This window comes from Mus musculus, chromosome 5, assembly GCF_000001635.26.
Source record: "Mus musculus strain C57BL/6J chromosome 5, GRCm38.p6 C57BL/6J".
NCBI classification, from domain to species: Eukaryota; Metazoa; Chordata; class Mammalia; order Rodentia; family Muridae; genus Mus; species Mus musculus.
Window position 1 is genome coordinate 130,219,110 of NC_000071.6, and position 25,267 is coordinate 130,244,376.

Below are 25,267 nucleotides of genomic sequence, written 5' to 3' on the forward strand. Positions count from 1 at the left end.
AGGCTAGCCTTGAACTCACAGAGATCTCTGCCTGCCTTGGTCCCTAGAGTGCTGGGATTAAAGGCATGCAAAGCAAAAAGTATCAGGGTATCCAAGGAAATTGTACACACAGATGAAGGTAAAAAATGCATGATGGGGTGGGGCTCGGGGTGGGGACATTCTTTTGGAGATGGGGGAGGAAGAACTATCAGAGGGCAGACTGGGACGGGGATGACCGGACTGTTAAAAAAAAAAAAAATAAGTGCATGGTCGCGCTTGGGTTATGCTGGAGATTGGATAAGGGTGAAACGTGCTTCCGGCCTGAAGTGAATGCAAGGTCTGGATCCATAGTTCCACAGGTGTCCATGGTCACCTCCCACAGCTTTCAGCCAGCTCTGATTGGGTGACTGTACCAACCTGCCTGTTCATGAAAAGGACCTAACCCAGGACACCACCCAGAGAGGTTACCAGGGTGCAGCAGACAGAGCATTTGAGTTCAAGAGTGTGAAGAACCCCCCCACTAAGTGGGAATTGGACTGGGGTTGGCTATCACGTGCAAGAAGTCCCTCCCTCCCTTAGGTTTTGCCAACAGCCTTGTCTGAGGAAGAGACACGTTCTGTATCTTCAGAGCACCCTGACTCCTGGCACAGGACAGAAGGAAGTAGCCTGTACAGCAGGCTTTCCAGCTCAAGGAAGATGCACCATGCTATGCCTTAAGGCTTTTCTGTTTATATGTTATATAGCCTCTTCTGCGAAGGAGACTCATGTCTAAGGGCACTCTGACCCTCTAAGGACAGCCAGAAGTGATCTTTACAACAGACGACCTTGTAGGTAAGATGGCTTTTCTGTTCCCATGCGATTTTTTTTTTCTTCCTGTACTTCCTCATCTTTGTTTTCCCTGATAATAATCAATTAAACATCCCATTTTCTCATAAGTCGATTTCCGTCAGGGTTTGATGACCACACAGTGTCTTTGTATGCAGTTGCCTCTAATAACAGCTCAGCATTGGACTTACTCTGAATCCCCAGGGATTCTCCCACGAGCCACCATGCTTGGCTTGGCTGGGTCCTGACGTCTGCTCCTTTGGCTCCACCGTCTCTAAGCCTGTTTTTCTTTGAGATAGAATATTCTGCCTCCCTCTTAAGACTCCTTTTATTCCAAGCTTGTTATTTACCCCGTCTCCAGATTTCCTTGCAACCTGGGAGTTAGTGACAGTGACATAAACAGGCTACCAAAAATGAACAAGATGATGTCATCCCATTCTGATTTTTTTTTCCTCTCTCTTTTAAGCCATTTTTCTGTGGTCTATATTTATCTTAGTTACTGTTCTGTTGCTGTGGAGAGACACCAGGACCAGGAAATCTCTTATAAAAGAAGGTCTTTAATTGGGGGCTTGCTTACAGTTTCAGAGGGTCAGTTCATGATCACCATGGAGGGAAGCAGACAGGCAGGGTGCTGAGGCAGTAGCTGAGAGATTTACCTCTTGATCTATAGGCAGCAAGTAGGGAGAGACGAGAAGATAGTGGGCCTGGCAGGGACTTTTGAAACCTCAAAATCACTCCCAGTGACACAGCTCCTTCAACAAGGCCACACCTCCTAAATCCTTCCCAAACAGTTCCTCTAACTAGGGACCAAGCATTCAAGCATATGGGCCGATGGGGTCCATTTTCATTCAGTCCACTTCAATATTTGCTAGATTATAAGCACTAAATAAAAATAACAAGAACTGTTGTCAGTCAGCCCTTGTAAAGAGTACAGAAGACACTCTGTCTAAAAAAACCTCTCAGCAGCTTCTCCAGCCTCCTAGGTTTAAGGCCTTCCTTATCTGAGTTCTGCTTGATGTCATAGACATCGATTTGATCACGTTTTACTGTGTATTTCTGCCTTTCTACCTGCTCCTTGCACTTATTCAAAACCAAAAGCATAGCAGTGGTAGCTCATTGTCTGGAATGAGAGCACACACATGCTGTGCACACACAGACATACACATGCAGATGTCTTCTATACGATTTCCCTGGAACTATTTGGCTTTGAGGTTCTGGAGGAGACAAGCATCAGAGTTCCACTTACACATTCTATGGGAAGCCATCATCCATTCTGGGTGAGGACTTTCCAGTGTAGTTGCTTTGAGGTCACTCACCCTGCTGGCAGTAACCTCTTGCCTATGCTCTGTAAGTAAGCCAGATACATTTACTGGCATTCCAGGGGGAACTTTGGTTTGTCACCGAGACCTTAGGAAAAGGGGATAAACATCGCATAGTCTTTACCTAAGGAGAAAATTCTCACAAATGTTCTCATGTCTCATGGCACACCTTTAATCCCAGCACTTATGGATCTTTGAGTTTGAGACCAGCTTGGGTCACATAGTGAGTTTTAAGTCAGCCAGGGATGGATTGAAAGACCTTATCTCTTTTGTTTGTTGGTTGGTTTGGTTTTTTTTTTTTTTTTCAAGACAGGCTTTGTTTAGCCCCAGCTTCCTGGAACTCATTCTGCAGACCAGGCTGGCCTCAAATGCAAAGATCTATCTGCCTCTGACTCTTGAATGCTGGGATCAAAGGACAACCTTCCCACTGCCCAGCAACCGTGTCTTTAAAGAACAACAAAAAAAGTCAAGACCAGACAAATGGATAAGTGTAACTGATCTCCTGGGTTTTCAATAATCATGTACAAAGGTCAGTATTAATGTGGTTAGAGGAATTTAAAAAGGATAATATTTTGCTGCTTCTAAGGTCAGCTAGGTCCTTGGGGACTGAGACATGGCTTGAAATGAATTGTCCTGTTGTCCAGAAACGCGACAGATTCCCATCCAGTGGATCCTAGAGTCCCGTCTACAGAGAGGAGGGTGGTATTAGTGTGCTCAAACACCATGACTAAGGTAGTTGGCTCCTCATTGGGCTCCAGAGAGAACAGGAAGCCAGCTCTTGCCATCCACGAGACCCCTGTGTCAAAACAAAAAATTCCAACAAAAATAAACGAAAATCGTGTCCTCTTTACTATCTCACGCCATACACACCAAGACCTGCAGAAGCACTTCGGGACGGAACCGAGCAAGCTCACGGCAGTTCGCGAATGCGAGTGATAAATTTCAGGCAGCTCCGTGTATGCTTTTCCCATTTGCAAAACGAAGACAGTCTGCTTCTCCTCCTAACCCCGACCCCACCCGCCGCTCGCCCCGGAGCAATTCTGTCCCTTCCGCGCCGCCGTCGCGCGCGGGCGGGGTCAGAGGTCACGGCGGCGTTAGTGGTGACGTGGTTTTCTGCCTTCACCCGGAAAGCCCGGCGTTCGCAGCGCGCGGAGCCGGCGTCCCGTTGGCGCGCTCTGGCCTGGCTTCGGGTCGTCGCTTCGGCCCCGAGGAGCCGCTCGCTGTCTCCGGAGCGGCGGAGAGGATGGTGCGGGGCAGCCCGGGGCCCGCCGCGCGCCGCCGCGAGTGAACAGGGCCAGGCCGCGGGCGTCCGCGGGCTCGAGCCGCCAGTCTGCGGGGCGGTGAGTAGGAGACGGGGTCGTAATCGCGGGCGCATGGGCCGGGACCGGGGACCCTGAACCCGGGGCCCACGGCGTGCTGGGCGGATCGGTGCGCAGGCTCTCCCAGCCACCCCAGCTCCGTTCACTCCTCTATTAGCTGACCCGGTCCTGTTCCATCCTCCCGAGGCCTGCGGAGTCCTGCTCCCTCAGTCAAGGCTTGTATAGGTCGGCTGAATAAGGCTGCGTGGACCTACTAGCATCCTTTGCAAGTTTTAGAAAAAAAAATGATTGTTTTGGAAAATTATTTACATGATGTGTTTGTATTATCTTGTCTGCGCACGTGAGCGCAAATACCCACCGACTCCAGAAGAGGGCGTTGTGTCCTTAGACCCAGAGTTACACTCCATTGGTAGCTGCCTGATGATGGGGTTGCTGAGAACTTAACTCTGGTCCTCAGGAATAGCAGGTATTCTTAACCCCGTAGCCATCTTTCCAACTTCTCTGTGTGTGTGTGTGTGTGTGTGTGTGTGTGTGTGTGTGTGTGTGTGTGACAGAGAGAGAGAGAGAGAGAGAGAGAGAGAGAGAGTGAGAGTGAGAGAGTGAGTGTGAGTGTGTGTGTGTGTTCAGTTTTAGATTTGTGACTTGACTTTGGGTTGTCAAAAATGTATCCAAAAGAGGGTTTAATGCAGCCTTAACTGGCTAGGATTTCCCTATGTAGACAAGACCCACCTTCAACACCGATCTTCCCGATTCAGACTCCGTAGTTCAGAGATATAGGCGTGGGCCACACTGCCAAGGTTTCACAGTGTAATAACGGTATTGTTTTGGTTTTAATCTGAATCCTGGAGTCTGGGGTCTCCTGCAGCCTTAGATAGTCCAAACCCACGACTCAGTCGAGGCTGACCTTGATTCTCTTAGACTCCCTAGTGCTGCCGTTGGCAGGTGTGCACTGCCATGCCGGTTAAGCCCGGCTAAAACATAATTTTTTTTTTTTTTTAAAGACAGGTCCACTGTGTAGTTCAGGCTGGCCTCCAACTCTCTGTGTAGCTTGAAGTTGTGATCCTCCTGCCTCAGCCTCATATTGGGGTGTTGTTAGCTGTGTGGTACCAGGCCCTGTTCACAGAGTAGTGGTAGCCTGGTGGCAAGGCTAGTCAATACTGGGACAGGGGGGTGATTTCTTACCTGTCCCATAGTTGTATAATACAACAAATCACGGGAGGATTTCCACATACTGTAAGACACACAGCTTTAGTTCTGATGCAGAGAATCCAGAGCTGTGAGTTTAACATAATGGAAATAACCTGAAGCCATGTCACAGTTCTGGAACTCGTATTTTCCCAGGCTTCTGTCGTTGCCTTGTCTGAACATTCTCAGGAGCCCATGGTTTTAAAGCTTCGTGTTTCCTTTTGACCCTTCTTCCCTCTCTCATCTAGTGCTCTCCTCTTTACACACGAGCATTAGAGAAAACTGGGCCTGATTTGGGGGTGGGGTGGAGTGGTCGGGGATACAGAGCACAGTGCAAGGGTGGTGGACCTACAGGATGGTTTTTGTCAGTATGGGAAGTCTGTAGAATTCTAATTATGGGCCAGACCTAGTGGCACACGCCTGTGATCCCAGATCCTTGTGAGCTGCCACTGGAGCTGCCACCAGCCCAACCCAGGTGCCCTGGAAGATTAACTGAGCCTTCTTTCTATCCCCACAGAACTTTAGTTAGACAGCTAAAGTGTTTATTGAAGACGGTGTCTCCGATGATGTAGTTGGTGTGTTCGAGGCATGTGGAATTGATTGGTGGGAAGCCCTCTTGCTGGGCCTGGTGTTGTGTGATAGCACAGTGAGTTAAATGAGAGTCCTCTGCCACTTACATGTCTGCTTGTATCATTGTACATTACCTAAGCTGTATGCTGACACGGAGACTGATACCCACCTAACAGTGTCGGAGAGATTAAAATACCTACCAGGGTGTGCTAAGCAGTTGTTAGGGTGTCCACTACATGGCATATGTTAAGTAGTTATTTTCTCCTTAGCCTCGTATAATCTGGTTCTGCCACAATCCACAATTAACTCTTGTGAAAGAGAGTGTTGTTTGTTTGTTTTAAATTTATTTATTTTATGTGTCTTAGTACACTGTCCTGTTGCTGTCTTCAGACACCCCAGAAGAGGGCATCGGATCCCCTTACAGATGGTTGTGGGCCACCATGTGGCTGCTAGGAATTGAACTCAGGACCTCTGGAAGAGCAGTCAGTGCTCTTAACCCCTGAGCCATCTCTCCAGCCCTGAAAGAGTTTCTTATATTGGTTGGTTTTTTTTTTTTTTTGGTTTTTCGAGACAGGGTTTCTCTGTATAGCCCTGGCGAGTTTCTTATATTGTTACTGACATCTTTAATTTTCTTTTCTCTGAATTTTTGGTCATGGTATTTAGTTTGTATATGTGTATGTGCATACCATGGTATGCATATGGAGGTCAAAGGACACGTATTTGAAGTCAGCTCTTTCCTCCATCTGCTTATGGGTCCCAGGGAGCATATTTATAGGCCACTAGGGTTGCAAGTCAAACACCTTTACCCCTGAGTGATCTCAACAACCCTTTTTAATTTTTATTTATTTTAACAGATTTATTATTATACATGAGTACACTGTAGCTGACTTCAGATGCACTACAAGAGGGTGTCAGGTCTCATTATGAGTGGTTGTGAGCTACCATGTGGTTGCAGGGATTTGAACTCAGGACCTTTGGAAGAGCAGTCAGTGTTCTCTTACCCACTGAGCCATTTCACTAGCCCTTGTTTTTATATTTCACTATTTTAAATATTCCTAAGTCAAGCAACTCAGTAGTTGAGCCTTTTTTTTTTTTTAGCCGTGGTTAGGATTTTAGAAATGGAGTCGCAGAAAAGCACAGGTGTGCTTTGTGTGCTTTGTGACACTGTGGAGTGTCACAAAGCTGACCCATGTCCTTTCAAGTGACTGTGTTCTTAGAACTTGAGGATTGTTGGAGCTGCCTTTTACCTAAGTTGTCTGCAGTTTGGCTTGGTTCTGGTGGCAGTGAAGTAGTCTAGGTAGCAACTGGTGACCTGCATTCGTCTTTCTTCTGTGCTTGAGGAGTCAGAGTTTGACTCTCTATCTGGTGTCCCTCCCCTCAGTCCTTGGACTTCTCAGACGCCATTTCCCAGCCTTCATTTCTCACTACCTGGTTGGAATGAACTTTGGGGGAAGTGGCCAGCCACAGCACCTGCTTCTCACTCCCAACGGAATGCAATGCTTGCTTGCTTATTTGTTTGTTTTTCCAGACAGGGTTTCTCTGTGTAGCCCTGGCTATCCTGGAACTTGCTCTAGGCCAGGCTGAGCTTGAAATCACAGAGATCGGCCTCTGCCTCCTGAGTTTTGGGAGGTGTGTACCACTACCATCCAGCTTGCATTTTTATTTAAAAGTAAGGCTTACTTTTTTTTTTCCCAAGACAAGGTTTCTCTGTATAGCTCTGACTGTTCTGGAACTCACTTTGTAGACCAGGCTGGCCTCGAACTCAGAAATTCACCTGCCTCTGCCTCCCAAGTTGCTGGGATTAAAGGCGTGCGCCACTATGCCCGGCAAGGCTTACAGAAACTTTTTTTTTCTTTCTTTCTTTCTTTCTTTCTTTCTTTCTTTCTTTCTTTCTCTCTCTCTCTCTCTCTCTCTCTCTCTCTCTCTCTTTCTCTCTTTCTTTCTTTCTTTCTCTCTTTCTTTCTTTCTTTCTTTCTTTCTTTCTTTCTTTCTTGGCAAGGCTTACAGAAACTTCTTTCTTTCTTTCTTTCTTTTTTCTTTTTTTTTTTTTTTTTAACTTAAAGGCAAGTCTTACTATGTAGCCCTAGCTGACCTGAAACTCTTTGTAGACCAAACTGGCCTCAGACTCACAGAGATTGGCCTACCTTTGCCTTTCTTGTAAGTGCTGGGACTAAAGTGTATACCATCATGCCTGGTTCAGAAAACCTTGCATCTCTTGGCTGATATAGCCTCTAATTTCCTATTTGAAAATGAGTGTGAATGGTAGAAAAGGTAGAGTTTTGGTAACTATTTAGAGTCTTGATAGTTTTGTTCAAAATGCTTTTGTGCCTGGCAGGGAGTTGCACCCTTGTAGCACCATATGATCCCAGCGCTTGGGAGGTGTAGGCAGGAGAGTCAGTTCAAGGCCTAAACTACATACTGTCTCCTGCCTAACTATAACTATAGCTATAGCTATAACTATAACTATAACTGTAACTATAACTATAGCTATAACTCCCCATCCGTACCTGGTTCTCATCATCCCTTTGCTATTAGATATTTTGAGCCAGAGACAGGTAAGAGTATTTCCCTACTCTTGAGTGATTTGCAGTTTGGAAAGACCAGACCACTGGAAAGTTTCAGAGGCGCAGCTCTTGAGCTGCCCTGGGTTCAGTCCCCAGCACTATATAGGTTGGGTGTGGTGGTACATTCCTGAAATGCCAGCCTGTGGAGGTGGTGGCAGGAGGATCTGAAGCCCAAAGTCCTCCTTGGCTACATAGCCAGTTCTAGTCCCACCTGAGTTACAAAACAACAAAACTACAAATAAAGGGCTGGAGCGATGCCTCAGAGGTTCAGAGTGCATGCTGCTTTCACAGGATTTGCCTTCAGGTCCCAGTGTCCATGCGAGCAGGCTGACAACCACCTATAACTCCACCTTTAGGGGATTTGATGCCCTTTTCTATCCTCCACAGACACCTGCACACATGTGACATACACGTACATAAAAATAAATCTTAAAGTAATTCTCTGCCATGACGTTTAAAAGCCAATGTAAAAGGGATAATTTCTTAAAATACCTGTTTTCTCAAATTTGACTCACCAGAAGTAAAAAATAGACATACAGTTTAAAATCGTTAAAGTAGCTAAGATAGACTCCTCAAAATAGAAAACAAATACTTGGCAGACTCAAATAGTTTTCTGGCCAAAGTTAATCAAATTTCTAAGAAGTAGAAGTGCATTTTATTCCTGGTCTCACAGGCCTTAAATCCAAGTACTTGGGAGGCAGAGGCTGGTGGATTTTTGTGAATCTAGAGCCAGCTTGATATACATAGGAAGTTTCAGGCCATCTTGGCTACACAGGGAAATCTAGTTTCAAGAATTAAAAAAAAAAAAAAAAAAGGAAAGAAAGATAAGCTTGTCTTATTTATGAATACATAGAAAAGCTGGGAGTAAAGGAGCAGATATATCATCACAGTAGCTTTAAAGGTCTCGATCAGGAGCTGGGGGATAGTCTGTGCTCTCGCCCCCATACACCAAACCAAAACTCTTCAGTTCTCAGTCATACCAAAGTTACCCAAACCATGCAGTCAGTATGGAAAAGATTAATCAGATTATTTATGTTAACAGAGTAAAAGACAAAAATTGTTTAGATATTGCAGATAAAGTATTCATTGAAATGTAGTATTTGGCTGAATTCAATAGATACATAGCAAACCAGAGAGACCTTGAACCCAAGAACCAAGAGAAAACAGCCAGGTGTGGTAGCATATGTCTCTAATCCCAATACAGAGACAGAGGTGGGAAGCTCAGGGTTCAAGGCCAGCTTGGAATACAGGAGACTCTGTCCCAATCCTTTCTTTCCCCCATAAAAAAAGAAATAACATTCTAGTGAAAATCTTTTGTAAACTTCTAAGAAAGAGTTAAGTACTTCCTCCCTCTCGAGAGGTCTTCTGTTGTAGTTAGGGTTTCCGACGCGGTGATGAAACACTATTCACAAAAGCAAGAAAGGTTTATTTGGCTTCCACTTCCAGATCATTGAAGGAGCTCAAACAGGGCTGGAAACTGGAGGCAGCAGCTAATGTAGAGGCCCTGGAGGGGTGCTGCTTACTGGCTTGTTCCTCATAGTTTGCTTTCTTACAGCACCTAGGACCACCAACCCAGGGGTGGCACTGCCCAGGGCCCTCCCACATCAATCATTAAGCAGGAAAATGCACCACAAGTTTGCTCACTGGCCAATTTAATGGGGACAGTTTTTTTTTCTTCATTTGAGTCTCCCTCTTCTAAAAGAACGTAGCTTGTGTCAAGTTGACATAAAATGAGCCAGCACAGCTTCCCACCAGAAGCCTGTGTTGAGTCCCAGATTTAATGGTGAAGCATTGCAAAGCATTTTTGTGAGGCAAGAATTTTATTACAGCTATTGCTATTGATGTTTCATTGAAGTAGGAAAAAGGAAAAAGATACAGGGATCCCAAGAAGTACTGCTAATGCACTTTTTCTCAAACAGTATGATTGTCTACATAGACATCCAAGAGAGGCCAGACAGCTTGGTTAGCATCAACAGCAGTGGGAGGGCCCTTGATTGGCAGGTCAGTAGATAAAAGTCTCCTATGAGCATGAACTAATAATAATAATGTACTGTGTGTGACAGGCTCCTGTAGCCCAGCCTGATCAGTATGTGGCCAAGGAGAAACTTGAATGCATGATCTTTTTGTCTGTCTGTCTGTCTGTCTGTCTTTCACGTGCTGGCCTTACAGATGTGTGCCTCCCTGCCTGTCTTACACAGTGCTGGTTATGGGACCCAGGGCTTTGTGTGTGCTGGGCAAGCACTTACCAAGTGAGCTAACAGCTCCACCCCTCCCTCCACTTTCTTTTCCTTTTTTAAAAATAATTTTGTATTTTCTTAGAAAGACTGTCTTACATAGTTTAGGCTGGCTTTGCCTGTGGCTGGGGATGACCTTCGACTCCTGATCTTTTCCTTCCTGAAGTCACAGGTGGGCACCTCCATTCCTGGCTCTTTCTAGTCTTCCAAATGAGCTCACTGCGTGGACATTTTCTCTCTCAGATCCGGCCTTTGGTCCACAGTCCTCCTGTATGAGACTGGACTGAGCGCTGCAGCTTAGTGCAGCCAGGCCGCCGGCCAATCCCTCGCTGCATGTGTTGCAGGTTGCCGCTGGTGGGAAGCATGTTCAGTATCAACCCCCTGGAGAACCTGAAGCTGTACATCAGCAGCCGGCCGCCCTTGGTGGTTTTTATGATCAGTGTCAGCGCCATGGCCATCGCCTTCCTCACCCTGGGCTACTTCTTCAAGATCAAGGAGATTAAGTCCCCAGAAATGGCTGAGGTCAGTATATTCCTGGTGTCTGCTTGTGTCTGATGGACCTTGTAGAGGAGTGTGTGTGTGTGTGTGTGTGTGTGGGGGGGGGCAGCTCTTTTTATATGTGAGGTCTCACTCTGTACTGCAGGCTATTGGCTGACCTGGAACCTGACGTGATCTTCCTGTCTCAGCCTCCTGAATGCTGGGATTATGCGTTGTGTATCACCACATCTGGACTGTTCTTTCTGAGACAAGGTCTCCTGAAGCCCAAGCTGCCCTTGAACTCCATATCCTCTTGGCTCTGTTATTCAAGGGCACACAGATAGATATGTCAGAAAAAGATACATATGTATGTAGTTTCCTCTTTTTTCCTGTGACTGGCTAGGGAATGCCTAGTTGTTTTAAGTAATACTATCAATTTTATGCAGACTATTTCAGTAGAGAAACATGCATCTGGGAGGGTGTATTTATAAATCAAACAAACACTGCGTATGGTGGTGCACTCCTGTGATCCCAGAACTGGGGAGACAGCGGCAGAAGGAGTGTGAGTTCAAGGCTATCCTGGGCCATGTAGTAAGAGTATGTTCCAAAAGAGTCTGAAGAGAGCATGTTCAGTGGGCGTGGAGAAGGGGAACAGTGAGTGAGAGCAGTGGGTAAATGACACGAGTGAGTGTCGTGGTACAGTGACGAACCCGCGGCCTTACGTGCTAACCTAAAATACTGAGTAAGAGTCTTAGATCCTAGAGAGAAGGAAAGGACATTTTTATTTCCAGTGCAGTTCTTTCTCTTTATTATACTTCTGACTGGTTTGTTACTTACTTACTTACATAGTCTCCCTATGCATCCCTGATTGTTCTGATATTCAACAGATCAGCTGACTTCTGGCTTCTAAGTGCTGGGATTAAATGTTTGCACCACCATTTTTATTTATGTATTTATTTATTTAAATATATATGCATGTTTTGCCTGCATATGTGTCTGTGTACTCATGCATGCAGTGTCCTCAGAGGCCAGAAGGTGTTGGATTCCCTGTAACTGGAGTTACAGACAGTTGTGAGCTTTAAGGCATGCATGTGGCACACAGCCATACATGTAGACATATACCCATATATTAAGATAAATATATAAATCTTAAAACAAAGCAAAAACAAGCTATAAAATAAATGAAAATAGTGATTTTAATGTGTCACCACTTTTGTTCAAGATCCTTTGCCCCCTTTTTTCTTCAATGCAGGGTTTCTCTGTGTAGCCCTGGCTGTGCTGAATTCACTCTGTAAACCAGACAGGCCTTGATCCCCTGTGTGTGTACCGCCTCTGACCGACTGATTTTTTTTTTTTTTTTTTTTTTTTTTTTTTTGGTTTTTGGAGACAGGGTTTCTCTGTGTAGCCCTGGCTGTCCTGGAACTCACTCTGTAGACCAGGCTGGCCTCGAACTCAGAAATCCACCTGCCTCTGCCTCCCAAGTGCAGGGATTAAAGGTGTGCGACACCACTGCCCGGCTTTTTTAAAATTTTTACTGTCTATGTATGAGTGTTGGCCTGCATGTAAGTATGTGCACCATGTGCCCGAGGAGCACAAAAAGGATCTCGGATGCTCTGACACTGGAGTTACAGATGCTCCAACCTTGCTTTCCCTGTAATAGTAGCAAGTGTTCTTAACCACCGAGTCATCGGACAGCCCTCACGGCCTTTTTGTTTTGCTTTTATTTACTTTTATGTGTATGGATGTTTTGCTCCCATTTATGTCTGTGCACTGTGTGTGGGAAGTGGCAGAGGGTGTCAGGTCCCTTGGAACTAGAGTTACAGTTAGTGTTAGCTGCCATATGGGTGCTGGCAATCTCTGGAGTAGCACTCTCTCTACCAAGCTCTCTCTCCAGCCCCTCAAGATTCCTTTTGAGTTTGATCTTGAGCCAAGTTGATTTTTCTCTTAATTACAATATGCTGAATTCTCAGGCACTGCAGTGTGTGCAGATTACCAGGGCTAGCATAATTGTATCAGATGCTACAGGTGCTGAGTGGTGATGCATTGTGACTTGAGACAGTCAACCTCATCTCATTCTTCTCGTCTTGTGCTGTGTAGCAGAGTCCAGGGTCAGGGCTCTTTCTGCCTTGGAGATGCTGGGACTTCATATCTTCTCTGTTTTATTTTGCTGAAGGATTGGAATACTTTTCTGCTCCGGTTTAATGATTTGGACTTGTGTGTATCAGAAAACGAGACACTGAAGCATCTCTCCAACGATACCACCACACCAGAGAGCACCATGACCGTCGGGCAGGCCAGATCGTCTACCCAGCCGCCCCAGTCCCTGGAGGAGTCAGGCCCCATCAATATTTCAGTGGCCATTACCTTGACCTTGGACCCTCTCAAGCCCTTTGGAGGGTACTCTCGAAATGTTACACACCTGTACTCCACCATCCTCGGGCATCAGATTGGATTGTCAGGTGTGTGCCAGCTACTTTCCTTTCAGAGTTCTGAGGCAGCAGCTGAGCTAGGTTCCATGTTCTGTTCTGTGTTTCTGCTGTGTCTCCTCTTGAGACTTGGACTTCATGAAGCCAAGAAGGACTGGTTCCTGTGCATCTTCACTCAGTCGGTCTTCAGGTATCACACACACTCTCTTCATAAAAGCTTTCAGAATCAGGACTGATGGGGTCAGAGACACAGCTCATTGTTAGAGCACTGGGCTTGTGTGTGTGAGGCCCTGGCTTCCTCTGTAGCACTGGGAGACGCCAAGTGGGAGGAGAGAGAACTTGTTAGTGCAGGGTCTGTTTCTGGTCTCAGTTTATTTGACCTTTGACCAACATAGGTTTCACTTGCTCAGGTCCATTTATACTTGAACTTTTTTCATTATTAAATGCTTTCTTTTGCTTGTATATGAATGTTTTGCATGGGTGGATGTGCACTGTGTGTTCCTGGTGCCTGCCAACATCAGAAGAGGGAGTTAGAGCCTCTGGATCTGTAGTTACAGATGATTGTGGGCTGCCTGCCATGTGAGTGCTAAGAGCTGAACCCTGGTCCTCTGCGCGAGAGCCTCTGCTCTTACCTGCTGAGCCATCTCTCCAGCTCTCTATTTGGACCCGAGAGAAGTTAGCATAAAAAGTGTAAGAATGCTGCCTTAGGTCATTGAGGCACTGAGGCCAGCTTGGCAGTGGGACACAGTGATAATCCCAGCGTGTGGGAGAGTAAAACTGTAGGATCGTGAGTTTCAGGCCCTGCCTCAAAAACAAAAACAAAAAGGGCTGGTGGCGCATGCCTTTAATCCCAGCACTCCACAGACAGGGGCAGGGGGATCTGTGCAAGTTTGAGGCCATCTGGTAGTCTACATAGCAAGTTCTAGGACAGCTAGGGCTACATATTAAGACCTTGTCTCAAACAAAACACAAAACAAAAACCAGAGAATTCAAAAAGAAGAATTGATGGTGGTCATGAGGTAGAAGCAGGAGGGTCATAAGTTCAGGGTTATCAGCATTGAATTTGAGGCCAGCACATGTTACAAATAGAAATAATGAAGACATCTTAGAAGCCTAACATCCCACACTGTCTTACTGTAATAGTCTTGTAGTCTCTTTTTGGTTGCAGTGGGGTCACATAGGAAGTGTCCACTGAAAACATGCTGAGTCTCTGTGAGCAGTTCACCTGTCTAATGTCAGTGGCACACAGCAGGAAGGAGGGATTTTGCTGCTGTGTCTTTTTCCCTGTTTATGATACAGGGATAGATATGTGTGTTAATTGACTGTTGAAGTTGTTAGTAAGGCTTCCAATCAACATCAAGCTAAATTAAATTGGTTGTTAATTTTAAGTCTGGGGAGTCAAGACTTACACTCAGTTTTTTGACTGTGTGGGAGTCAGCAGTCTATCATGTTGTTCAAGACACAGTGTATTTACAAACATGTCTATGAATGGGTGTACTGTGCTGGGGTTTGTGTGTGGCTGCACAAGCGGTATACCTGTCCAGAGATATGTTTGTAAATGTAGGTAGGATCCTAGGATTAGTCTTAGGTCACCTGATAGGTTATTTCTCCACTGGTGAACTGAGCCAACTCAAGCTGGATTAGATCATATTAAAGGCAGGTTTATTGGGAAACGGCTCTCGGGTGAGTTCAATGGCCACAAGGACTGAGGCCTGAGGGGTCACCATGGGAGGTGAGGGGAAGAAGAAAAAGGGAGAGAAAGCTTATATACACTGCAAGAGAGAGAAGAGGAGAGAGACCAGAATAGATTATATAGGGAAGGTAGGGAATGACAGGTAGGGATGAGGGATGCTGGGAGGACCTGAAGGCCAGGTAAAATATGTATACCTCAGTTCCTTGTGCCAAACTTCATCATCAGGCTCATTTCCCCTGCCCTGCTGAGCTATCGTGCTGGCTATTATTTACTGTTGTTTGTGATGCTGGACTATGAACCAGGGCCTCGTGCATGTGAAAAAGTGTTCTCTCAGGCCTGAACTTTTTTTTTTAATTTAAAATTAATTAATTATGTTCTATGTATTGTGTATTGCCTGCTTGTATGTATGGCTAATGTACCATTTATAAGCCTGGTGCCATGGAGGCCAGGGAGCACAGAATCTCCTTGGGCCTGGAGTTACAGCTGTGAGCTGCTGTGTGGTGCTTTAAATTGATTCTAGGGTCCTCTTAACTACTGAGCCATCTCTCCAGTCCCAGGTCTGCACAGTTTTAAATGTCCACAGTTTGTTTAGTGGTGTGCTAACTTCTAGGAAGAACTAGAAAAAGCCTCAGACCTAAGGCCTTCAGCCTTGAAATTTGGGGATTACAGAAGAGGTGAAAATAACAGGAATCAGGCTGGGGGTAACTCATTGGGCAAGGGCTTGCCGAGCATGTGTAATGCCCTGGGTTTAGGGCCCAGTACTAAAAAAGGATAAGTCAAACACCAACCAAAGTCCATATACTGCCTAGTTTTATGTCAGCTTTATACAAGCTGGAGTCATCTGGCAAGAGTTGAGAATATACTCCCAATATAGATTGGCCTGTGGGTAAAGTAAGTGTGTGTGTGTGTGTGTGTGTGTGTGTGTGTTTGATGATTGATGTGGGAGGATACCAGCTTATTGTGGGTGGTGTTATGCCTGGACTGGAGAGCCTGGGTATTATAAATGAGCCATGGAGAGCAAGCAAGTAAGCAGCACCCCTCCATGACTTCTGCGTCAGCTCCTGTCTCCAGGTTCCTGCCCTGGCTGAGGTCTTGCCCTGACTTCCCTGAGCAATGTATATGACTTGAGAGATATAAACAAACCAACCCTTTCCTCCCCCGTTGCTTTTGGTCAGAGTGTTTTATCACAGTAGTGGAACCCTTATTAAGACAGCTCATTATTGCAAGGCTTTCAGGGGTCCCTGCTTATGATTTAATAATAAACACAGGGAGACATCTGTATAGTTTAAGGCTGCTGGCCTGTTTGCTGGGGCAGTCCCTCTAACTCAACCCAACTTCTTTGCCATCATGTCTTTCCCTGTGGCTTTCTCTCTGCTCTATCTCTGCCCTGAGCCTGTCCTGCCTCCATCCCTCTCTGCCTCTCTCCTGTCTTCTTTTCTTCCGCCCCAGCTTCAACTGCCAGTTCTTTATTTCTCAAATGCCATGCTTCTTTCTGATACAAAGAAGCTACTAACATAAGTGGGAGATTTTTTTCTCCCCACAGCAGCTTGCCTTTCTTTGGGGGCAGGTGAGGAAATGACAAACATTTACATATCCTGCCAGCCTGGTGCTGGCACAGCAACTAACAATTAATACAGGGATATACCTTCATAGCCAGTCCATACCGTATGTGTGGGGGTGGGTTATCCTGAAAATTCATCATGAATTAACACTTACCAGGTACTTAAAATGCTAATTAGGGTCTTGTTAAATGTATCTGTTACATTTATATTGCTGTGTTAAAGCACCATGAGCAAAGCAACTCAAAGTTTAATGGGGCTAATGGTCCTAGAGGCTTGAGTTTATGATAGCTGATGGTTTGGCAAAGGCATGGCTGCAGGTGGCTGGAGCAGCAGCTAGCTGAGAGCTCACATCTTAACCCACAACAGGAGGGTTGAGCTCACTGGGAATGGCAGAGGCTGCTCCCCCTCCCCCAGTGCTTCTCTGTGTAGCCTTAGCTGTCCTGGATCTTGTTCTGTAGACCAGGCTGGCCTCAAGTTCAGAACTCCCAAGATCCATCTGCCTCTGCTTCCCAAGGGCTGAGATTAAAGGCGTGCATGCCCACCTCCAGGACGTACCTCCTCCAACAAGGCCACACATCATAATCCTTCATGCATCAAACCCTTGCACCAACTTGGGACTAGTAACCAAACATTTGATCCTGTGGGGACCATTCTCATCCAAACTACTACAGTAAATAATACAAAAGGTAAAAAGCATGGATTATGGCTGTGCCTGCTTGTATGTGCTAAGCCTGGGCACAGTAGTTCAGTGGTGTAGGAGGACATGAGAGGAAGCTGGGAAAAGCCGCAAAGCCTTTGTTCATTCGAAGGGCTGGCTGGACCTTGGAGCGATAACCTTTGGTTCCCAAAAGCCTTTGGGTAGTCAAGTCTTGGAGATGCTGGTAGGGTCCTGCCTGTTGCCTCTGACTGTTAAGAGTGGACATTCGGGCCGGGCAGTGGTGGTGCACGCCTTTAATCCCAGCACTCGGGAGGTAGAGGCAGGAGGATTTCTGAGTTCGAGGCCAGCCTGGTCTACAAAGTGAGTTCCAGGACAGCCAGGGCTATACAGAGAAACCCTGTCTCGAAAAACCGGGAAAAAAAAAAAAAAGAGTGGACATTCGGTGCAAATCACTCCTGTGCATTTCAAGAAGCAAACACGCAAGATGCACTCTATTGTCCCTGCCCTGAGTCTGGTGGACTGCGTCTCCCTGTGTGTGTGCAGAGAGATGCTTGAGACACATCCGTGGGCTAACGGTTGATTCTGAGGGAAGTGTCGCTGGTACAGAAAATGACTCCACTCAGGTTGCCCAACTCTGTTCCTTTCTGGCTCTGGCAGGGCTTCCTAGCCCCAACTGAAAAGTAGGAGCCTTCTGTGGACACTTGGTGGCTGTGCTAGTCTGGTGGGCCTCACAGATCAGGACAGATCAGAAATCCCATAGAGCAGGTAGGTGTGCAGGCCAGTTGGTGCCTGTTGGGTTTGGCTTCAGACTTCTTTGATTGTCAGCAAACAGTCTATACATTTCTGCCTGTGTCCACCAATAAACTGCCAATTCTTCTGCAGGCAGGGAAGCCCACGAGGAGATCAACATCACCTTCACCCTGCCTGCTGCCTGGAACGCCGATGACTGTGCCCTCCATGGCCACTGTGAGCAGGCGGTGTTCACAGCATGCATGACCCTCACAGCTGCCCCCGGAGTCTTCCCCGTCACTGTGTAAGTGCCCTACACATTTGGAGGCCAAGACGATTACTGGCAGGAGTCATTTCTCTCTCTGGTTTCCAGGGGCTGAGCTCAGGGTGTTGGGCTTGGTGGCAAGGGACTTTACCTTCTGAGCCATCTGAGCTGGTTTCAGGGATTATTTAATTTAATTTGAAGTTCTAACTTCTCCTCCATAAACAGATGTGCCTGTTGGGGGTTGTAGCTCAGTCGGTAGAGTGTTTGCTTAGCGTTCATGAAGTCCTGGGTCCCATTTCAACACAGAATAAACGGGACATGAGAAGTACACCTGTAGTCCCAGTACTGGAGGTGGAGGTGGGGGATCAGGAGGTCAAGGGTACATAGGAGACCCTATCTCAACAAAACAAAACCAGGCCAGGCGGTGGTGGCGCACGCCTTTAATCCCAGCGCTTGGGAGGCAGAGGCAGGCAGATTTCTGAGTTCCAGGCCAGCCTGGTCTACAGAGTGAGTTCCAGGACAGCCAGGGCTATACAGAGAAACCCTGTCTCGGAAAACAAAACAAAACAAAACAAAACAAAACACAACACCAAAAAAAACCCCCCCCCACCCCCCCCCAAAAAAAAAGAAGCCCCGCCCCCAAGCCAGTGTTTCAGTGAGCCAGTGATGCTGTGGCTATTCTCCAGTAACCATTCCTACTAAAGGGATCTTGTATTTGGAAAGGAAGAGCCAGGTCCCCTGCCAGAGTGACCTGTAATTAAAGGTGCCTAACGATAAAGGTCCTTCTCTTCGTCTCTGTGACCCAGAAATTATATTTTATTTTATATTTTTTAAATACTCATTTTTATTACTTTAAATTGTATATATTTGTAGGGGATGGATACGTGAGTACGGTTATTTTAGTTTTGGGGAGATTTGTTTTAAGATAGTCTCATGTAGCCTAAGTTGGTCTTAAACACTACACAACAGAGGTTGGCTTAGAATTGCTCATCATCCTGCCTCATTCTCCGGAGTTCTGAGATTATAGGTGTCCAATCTATGCCTGGCTCCTTATGTGTGCATTTAAACAAACAAACCAAGAACACTATAGAAGTTTGATGTGCTGGCTCATACCTGCACTTGTAGGCATTTGTCGGCCAGCCTGTTATGTATTGAGATCCTGTCTCAAAGCACAGGTAATAACAAGTAACTCTCAAACAGCGCTGTCTGTCCCAGAGGGCTGTGGTGATTGTTCTCCTCATGTGGCTCTGCTCAGTGTTGCTGGGGGCTGTGTGGAGGGACTCCAAATAAATGTTTCAGGTCACCGAGCTGGTCTCTTCCTCTCCCCTGCAGTCAGCCACCTCACTGTATCCCCGACACATACAGCAACGCCACGCTCTGGTACAAGATCTTCACAACTGCCAGAGATGCCAACACGAAATATGCTCAAGACTACAATCCTTTCTGGTGTTATAAGGGTGCCATTGGGAAAGTCTACCATGCTTTAAATCCCAAACTCACTGTTGTTGTTCCAGATGTAAGTGAAATAAGTCCCTTTTGCGTGTCTGTGACTGTGTGTGTGTATGTGTGTGTGTACATACATCCTGGAACTGTGGGTGTATGAATGTTACATCTTGGGTTAGCTTAGCCTTGGCTATTCTTTTTTTTTTTTTTTTTTTTTTTTTTAAGATTTATTATTATATGTAAGTGCACTGTAGCTGTCTTCAGACCCACCAGAAGAGGGCGTCAGATCTCATTACAGATGGTTGTGAGCCACCATGTGTTTGCTGGGATTTGAACTCAGGACCTTCGGAAGAGCAGTCAGTGCTCTTAACCACTGGGCCATCTCTCCAGTCCCAGCCTTGGCTATTCTAGGTTTCTACTTGGTTTGGAAGACTAGATGGCAGAGCTGTGGATATCTTGGTACCTTTGTGGTTTAGAAAAGCCTGTTCCTTAATTTTTTGTTTTTTTCCAGAACAAAACAAAAGTTTGTTTTTGTGTTTGTAACCCGTAAGGGTCTCTTGAGGCCTTATATGCAGAGTATCTGCTTAATGTCAATGTTAGCAATAGCTAGTTCTCTTTAGGGCCCAGAAAGGGTGAGTAGTTCATTAGAGGCAAATCTTTGTTTCTCTTCTTCTTAAACAGTAGCTCACTATTATAGCTCAGGCAGGCCTGGGAATTGGGATCCTCTTGCTTCAGCCTCTTGAGTGCTGTGATTATAGGCTTGTGCCACCATGCCTGGTCTAGAATGAGTATTTGTCTTGATACTAGGGCCTACATAGCCTTTAACTTCAGAGGAAAGAGGCAGCTGTCACTGCAGCAGTCAGTGGGTAGTCTGCCACACTCATGACGTTTGTTCTTGCTTCCTTCCTGAGTGTATCGCACTGGTTTCTTTCTATTTTTCCCTGGACTATCCCTTTTTCAGTTTCTGTTCAGTTAAGGATGTTGGCAGTCAGGGCGCTGCCAGCCTAGGGCAGAAGGGGAGGCTGCATGGACAGAGGTCAGATTCCAGAGCTTTCCCTGCCCAGCCAGGGTTCACCTGCCTCCTCCAGCAGGGCCTGACCGCCTTGCCAGGCGGTTGGAAAGCACTCATGCACTCACTGGTCTGGTGCTAGAGAGACGGCTCAGCAGTTGGGAGCACTTGCTCTGCAGGAGACCAGAGCTCACCGACATCAGGCAGTTGCCAGCACCTGTAACTCCAGCTCTAGAGGACCTGATGCACCTTTGTGGCTTCCACAGGCACCTGCACACACACAGCACACACATATACGTAAAAGTAAAGATCTTAAGAGGAGACTGGTCTGGCCTGGTGTATATATATATATATTCCTCAGATCCTGGCACTTGGGAGCTGAAGCAAGATGAGTTCCAGGCCAGTCTGTGCTACATAGTGAGTTCTAGGTCAAGCTGTACTCAAGAGTGAGACTCTAAAATGGGCCCTGAGCACTGGGTCGAGAAACATAATGGGAGGTAGACAAGGTCTCTTCCAAGCCCCCTTGACTGTGGTTACATATGAGATCTCAGGAATGAGGCTAGCCTGTGCCCCTTTCAGCCAGGGACATAGTGAAAAACAGAAGGGAAAAGGATGCTGTCTCTGGTGGGATGTGCCAGCTGTCCAGTGGAGGAGTGTCTCAGAGGTGGGCAGCAGACCAGTTGCTTTGTGGGATCAAGAGGACATGTCAAAGCACAGCAGGACTTTGGCAGGTGGCGTGCAGCTCCCCTTGCATGCAAGTTCCATGTCTTTACATAATGACAACTAGTTTGGTAGTTTTGGAGATACGCAGAGAGACTGCCTGTTCAAACTTAAGAGTTACTATTGGGGTGCTGGAGATGGAGCTCAGTGATTGTCTAGTGTGTGTGAGGCCGTGGGTGCAGTTCTGAGCACCACAAAGGCATGGAGCTGCTGTTGGAACATCAGTGATGGAGTGCATGTCTGGCTTCCTTTGTTCTTCAGGACGACCGCTCATTAATAAACCTGCATCTCATGCACACCAGTTACTTCCTTTTCGTGATGGTGATAACGATGTTCTGCTATGCAGTCATCAAAGGCAGACCCAGCAAACTGCGGCAGAGCAATCCTGAATTTTGCCCTGAGAAGGTGAGTAGTGGGTGGGTGTGGCTGCCTCTGCCAACAGGCCTTTCTCAAAAAAAAAAGTCTCAACTTCATGATAGCTGTTCTGAATAATCTCTGATGGAGTTCATGTCCCTCGTGCCTCTTTACCCCCAGTCCTTCCTTCAACACAGAAGTCATGCAGCAGAGGACCTATCAGGGCCAACTAACTAGTGGCTAGGGATGTGGCTTGGTTAGTACAGTGCTTGTCTTGTAAGCAGGAGGCTGTGGGCTCAGCCTGCAGCACTTGGTAAACCACACATGGTACATGCCTGGAATCCCAGCACTTGGGAGGTCAAGGCAGGAGCATCAGGAGTTTAAAGTCATCCTCAGCTTCATAGTGAGTTTGTCAGCCTAGGCTACCTGAATTCTTGCCTCAAAAAACCAAATTCAAGGTCAGGGATGGTGGCACACACCTTTAATTCTAGTTCTCAGGAGGCAGAGGCAAAGGAATCAATTAGTTCAAAGCCAGCAAGAGCTATATAGTGAGACCCTGTCTCCAGAATGAATGAATGAATGAATGAACGAATGAATGAATGAATGAATAAAAGGTTTGCTTTCCAAGCATAGTGTAAGTGGTTTTGCAGGTTGGCAACTGTTATAGACTTAGGCTTTTGTTCATTCTTCTCCGAGGTGAGGTAGTTTCCTTAAAGTCTTATTAATTCCCTCACTCCCCAAAGGTACTAGATGCTGATAGTCAGCATGACCTCGCAGTATTGTTCTCGGTCCCAGTGGCTCCCTAGTTGACTCAGTTGTCTGCTTGCTCTCTTCTAGGTGGCTCTGGCTGACGCCTAATCCTACAGCTCCCCATTTTCTGAGAGACCAAGAACCATGATCATTGCCTGCTGAATCGGCCAGGGCCTGGCCACTCTGTGAATACATGATCTTGCAATGTTGGGTTATTCCAGCCAAAGACATTTCAAGTGCCTGTAACTGATTTGTCCATATTTATAAACACTGATCTGGAAATTGGTCCTGTGATGCACGTGCTTTGCCCTGGATGCACCTGAACTCGTCCCCCTCGTCGAGGGGCAGGAGGGCATGGACATGGGCTTCTTCACGGAGAGCCAGGGCGTGTGGGGATCTTGCCAGAGCTGAGCTGAGCAGCTCGTGTTCCAGCGCCAGTGGGGCCGAGGTTTGCTGTGGTTCTTGTTTCAGACTGGCGTGCTGAGTGCTGGAAGCTGTTTGCACCTTTGTCAGGACACTGCGTTTCAGAAGCCACTGTTCCCTCTGGTGGCTTTTACATGTCGGTGGCTGGCATACCATATAGTAACAGCAGTAATTCTGTCTCAGTGTGCTTGCAAGGAAACTTTTCTTATAAAGAGAAAAAAAAGTTACAATTTACTACTGCCCTAGTTAGGACAGACATGCTTGTCTCTCCTAGGTAAAAGGTCAGGTCCCCGAGTCATTTCTGTAGTGAAGAGCAGAGTTCCGTGTCTACACTGGCAACTAGGAACTGGGGTGCTCTGCTCCCGTTTGCTCCTGGGAGGGGCGTTCTCCTGGCTTGAGAAGTAGCTGTGTAGTGAAGGCACAGGGTTGTGTGGGTGACTAACTTCACACGGCAGAAGAGATGTTGCTCTAATGCTCACAAACAGGGCTTGCTCTTTTTTTTATTTTTAGAGGAAATACATTTTCTTTTTAATTTTTTTTTTTTTGCATTCATTTCTATACATCACACATCTCCAGGAGAATGCACATTATAGGTATGTAATGTGGAACCGACACTGGGGAGATCTGAAGGAAGAAGGCATGAGGCACTCTCTGATGGCTTGCTAGTCAAAACTGGAAGGATTTTCCTTAGGACAGGTGTGACCTTCTGGTCCCTCTGTCCCATTGCCCTCTCGTATTCCATTTAAAAAAGTCATTCATGATCCTTTCCACCCGCTCTCTGTATTTTCAATGTTTTTCTCTCAGCGCCTTGCCTTAACAATCCCCAGACAGTGTTCTCTCAAGCAGTGTTCCAGACTTGTTGGGTGTGAAGATAAATGCATGTAAGAGCAGCCCTTTGGAGGCTGAGGCAGGAGAATCTCAAGTTCAGGGCCAGCCTGGGCCACATACTGATACCCTGTCTCTCAAAGGGAGAAAAATTACTTAGGTATGTCAGCACTTTTGTCCTGTAACTGTAGATCTGTCTCAATTGAAGTTAACTCACTATATTCGGAAACTTACTGGCCTAGAGAATTTTATCCCAGGCATTCTTAGATGGAAAACAATACTTTTGTTTTTTCTTCTAAATTGAAGCTTGTTAAAATAATCACTGTAGTTATGTGGTACACTAGTATTTCTTAAAGCAGAGGTGAGTTGCGGATAAGGTGGATAATATGTGACTTTAGTCTAGTCTTCTCTGAGACTTTGAGACCCTTGGCTTGGCTGGTATAAGTGTGTCATCCGGACCACCAAACTTCAGATTAAGCTGTTACTGAGTGAGACACGAGAAGAATGGTGTTCGCTGGTCTGTCGGCTGTGTTCCTCTTAGTCATCCTTGTGTTAATGACAGGCAGTGGCTGGGATCTGTAGAGGGTGGGAAGGAGGACCATCACAAGACCTAGGGAGAGGAAGTCCCCAAAATGCTTGGGACATGACCCATCCTGAGGCCAGATACATACTTTAAAATTCAGATATTCACCGTAGCAGGTAGACAGATGGAGGATGGCTGGGGAAGGGAGTTGTGGGCTGAAGTTTAGGGGACTGCAGACACATCTGGGCCCAGTCCTCAGCTGTTCCTTGCTGGTATACCTCAGAAGTGGAATGTCAGAGTGGGCTACTAGAGACCTCTGACCCCAGCAGCACTGGCTTGCCCTCATATGTGGGGTGTAGTCACGTCAGTGACTTCCTGGGAATTGCTTGTTTCAGATCATATTGATCTCTTTCCTTTTGTCTCTCACCGTATGGTATGACTTGAATCAGTTTTGATTCTATGTGTAAGTTCTCATCGTTTGGAACCTGGTATTTCTGTTGTGTTCTTGGCAGTGCATAGGAACCCAGCCTCCTGTGTTTTGACCCTCCTGCAGGCACTGTGGGACTCGAGGGCAGCAGATCCATCTCCCGTCCCTTGCTGCATGATGGTCACTAGCTGATCTGTGATGGCGTCCCTTCCCCCATTGATTTTCTGTGTTTGAAGTATGTGCATATGTGCTTTACAGAATAAAACATCTGGATTTACTTGGTTTGCCGTTTTAATTCCAGCCGGATTGGTGTTCTTTAAACAAAAAGTAGGCAGGGAGCACTTCCAGGGCTTTGCAGGCTGTTTTTGTTTTTTTTTTTAAAGTATCCCCGGCCATGAGGACGAAGGGTGGCCAGTGTTTCCTACTGAGGTGACCTCAACAAACACAGGGTCTTTGTACAGAGTGTAAAACCTTGTGTGAGACCATGGGCCTGACGTGAACTCTACCAGAAGACCTTAGAAAAAGAGCTAGGGCTGGCCTAGAATATCCCAGTGAGTGGCTGAGGGCACAGCTAAGCAGCAGGGTTCTGAATTCTATTCTCAGTGCACAGGATACACATACAACGAACCAGCAGAGGTTAAAAATACTCTGGCCAAGTACCTCTATAAATCCTTAGTGTGCCCTCAGCCACCATTAACAGCAGGCTTTGGCTAGAGACAGCTCAGTGCTTACGAGCCGATTTCATAGGACTAGAGTTGTGTCTAGCACCCACACTGGGCTCACAAGTATAACTCCAGCTCCAGGAGTTATGCCCTCTTTTAGCCTCTGAACTTGTACACATAAAATTTTTTTGGAGGGGTACAGCAGCCCCCTCTGCTCTCTGAAGGTCAGGTTGTGCTCATGTGGGTGTTAGTCTTGTGTGTCCCTCCTTCACTTCCACCTACTTTCTGTTGGAACCCTGCACTTGAGTGCTCTGTGCTCGGCACCA

At 46.5% G+C, this 25,267-nt stretch overlaps 1 protein-coding gene and 1 long non-coding RNA gene across 6 annotated transcripts; one reads left to right on the forward strand and one right to left on the reverse strand.

Annotated features, from left to right (window-relative positions):
* The first annotated feature begins 634 nt into the window (after nucleotides 1-634).
* On the forward strand, nucleotides 635-24,656 carry Tmem248 (transmembrane protein 248). Of its 5 annotated transcripts, XM_030254810.1 has the most exons (9): nucleotides 4,815-5,102; nucleotides 6,726-6,826; nucleotides 10,081-10,167; nucleotides 10,340-10,517; nucleotides 12,646-12,931; nucleotides 17,694-17,844; nucleotides 19,138-19,321; nucleotides 21,239-21,382; nucleotides 22,169-24,557. In XM_030254810.1, the coding sequence occupies exons 4-9, from the start codon at nucleotides 10,359-10,361 to the stop codon at nucleotides 22,187-22,189; spliced, it is 945 nt and encodes a 314-aa protein (XP_030110670.1). In that variant the 5' UTR covers nucleotides 4,815-5,102; nucleotides 6,726-6,826; nucleotides 10,081-10,167; nucleotides 10,340-10,358; the 3' UTR covers nucleotides 22,190-24,557. The 5 variants fall into 5 exon arrangements, with proteins under 5 accessions (NP_001074863.1, XP_011239209.1, NP_082130.1 ...); XM_030254811.1 differs by lacking the exons at nucleotides 4,815-5,102; nucleotides 6,726-6,826 and adding an exon at nucleotides 9,681-9,762; NM_001081394.1 differs by lacking the exons at nucleotides 4,815-5,102; nucleotides 6,726-6,826; nucleotides 10,081-10,167 and adding an exon at nucleotides 635-810 and having other exon boundaries at nucleotides 22,169-24,656.
* Nucleotides 2,609-4,757, reverse strand: Gm6598. The gene is made up of 2 exons (XR_377119.4): nucleotides 4,625-4,757; nucleotides 2,609-2,919 (listed from the first exon to the last, which is right to left on the reverse strand). It is a non-coding gene; the product is annotated as a predicted gene 6598 (long non-coding RNA).
* Nucleotides 24,657-25,267: the final 611 nt, after the last annotated feature.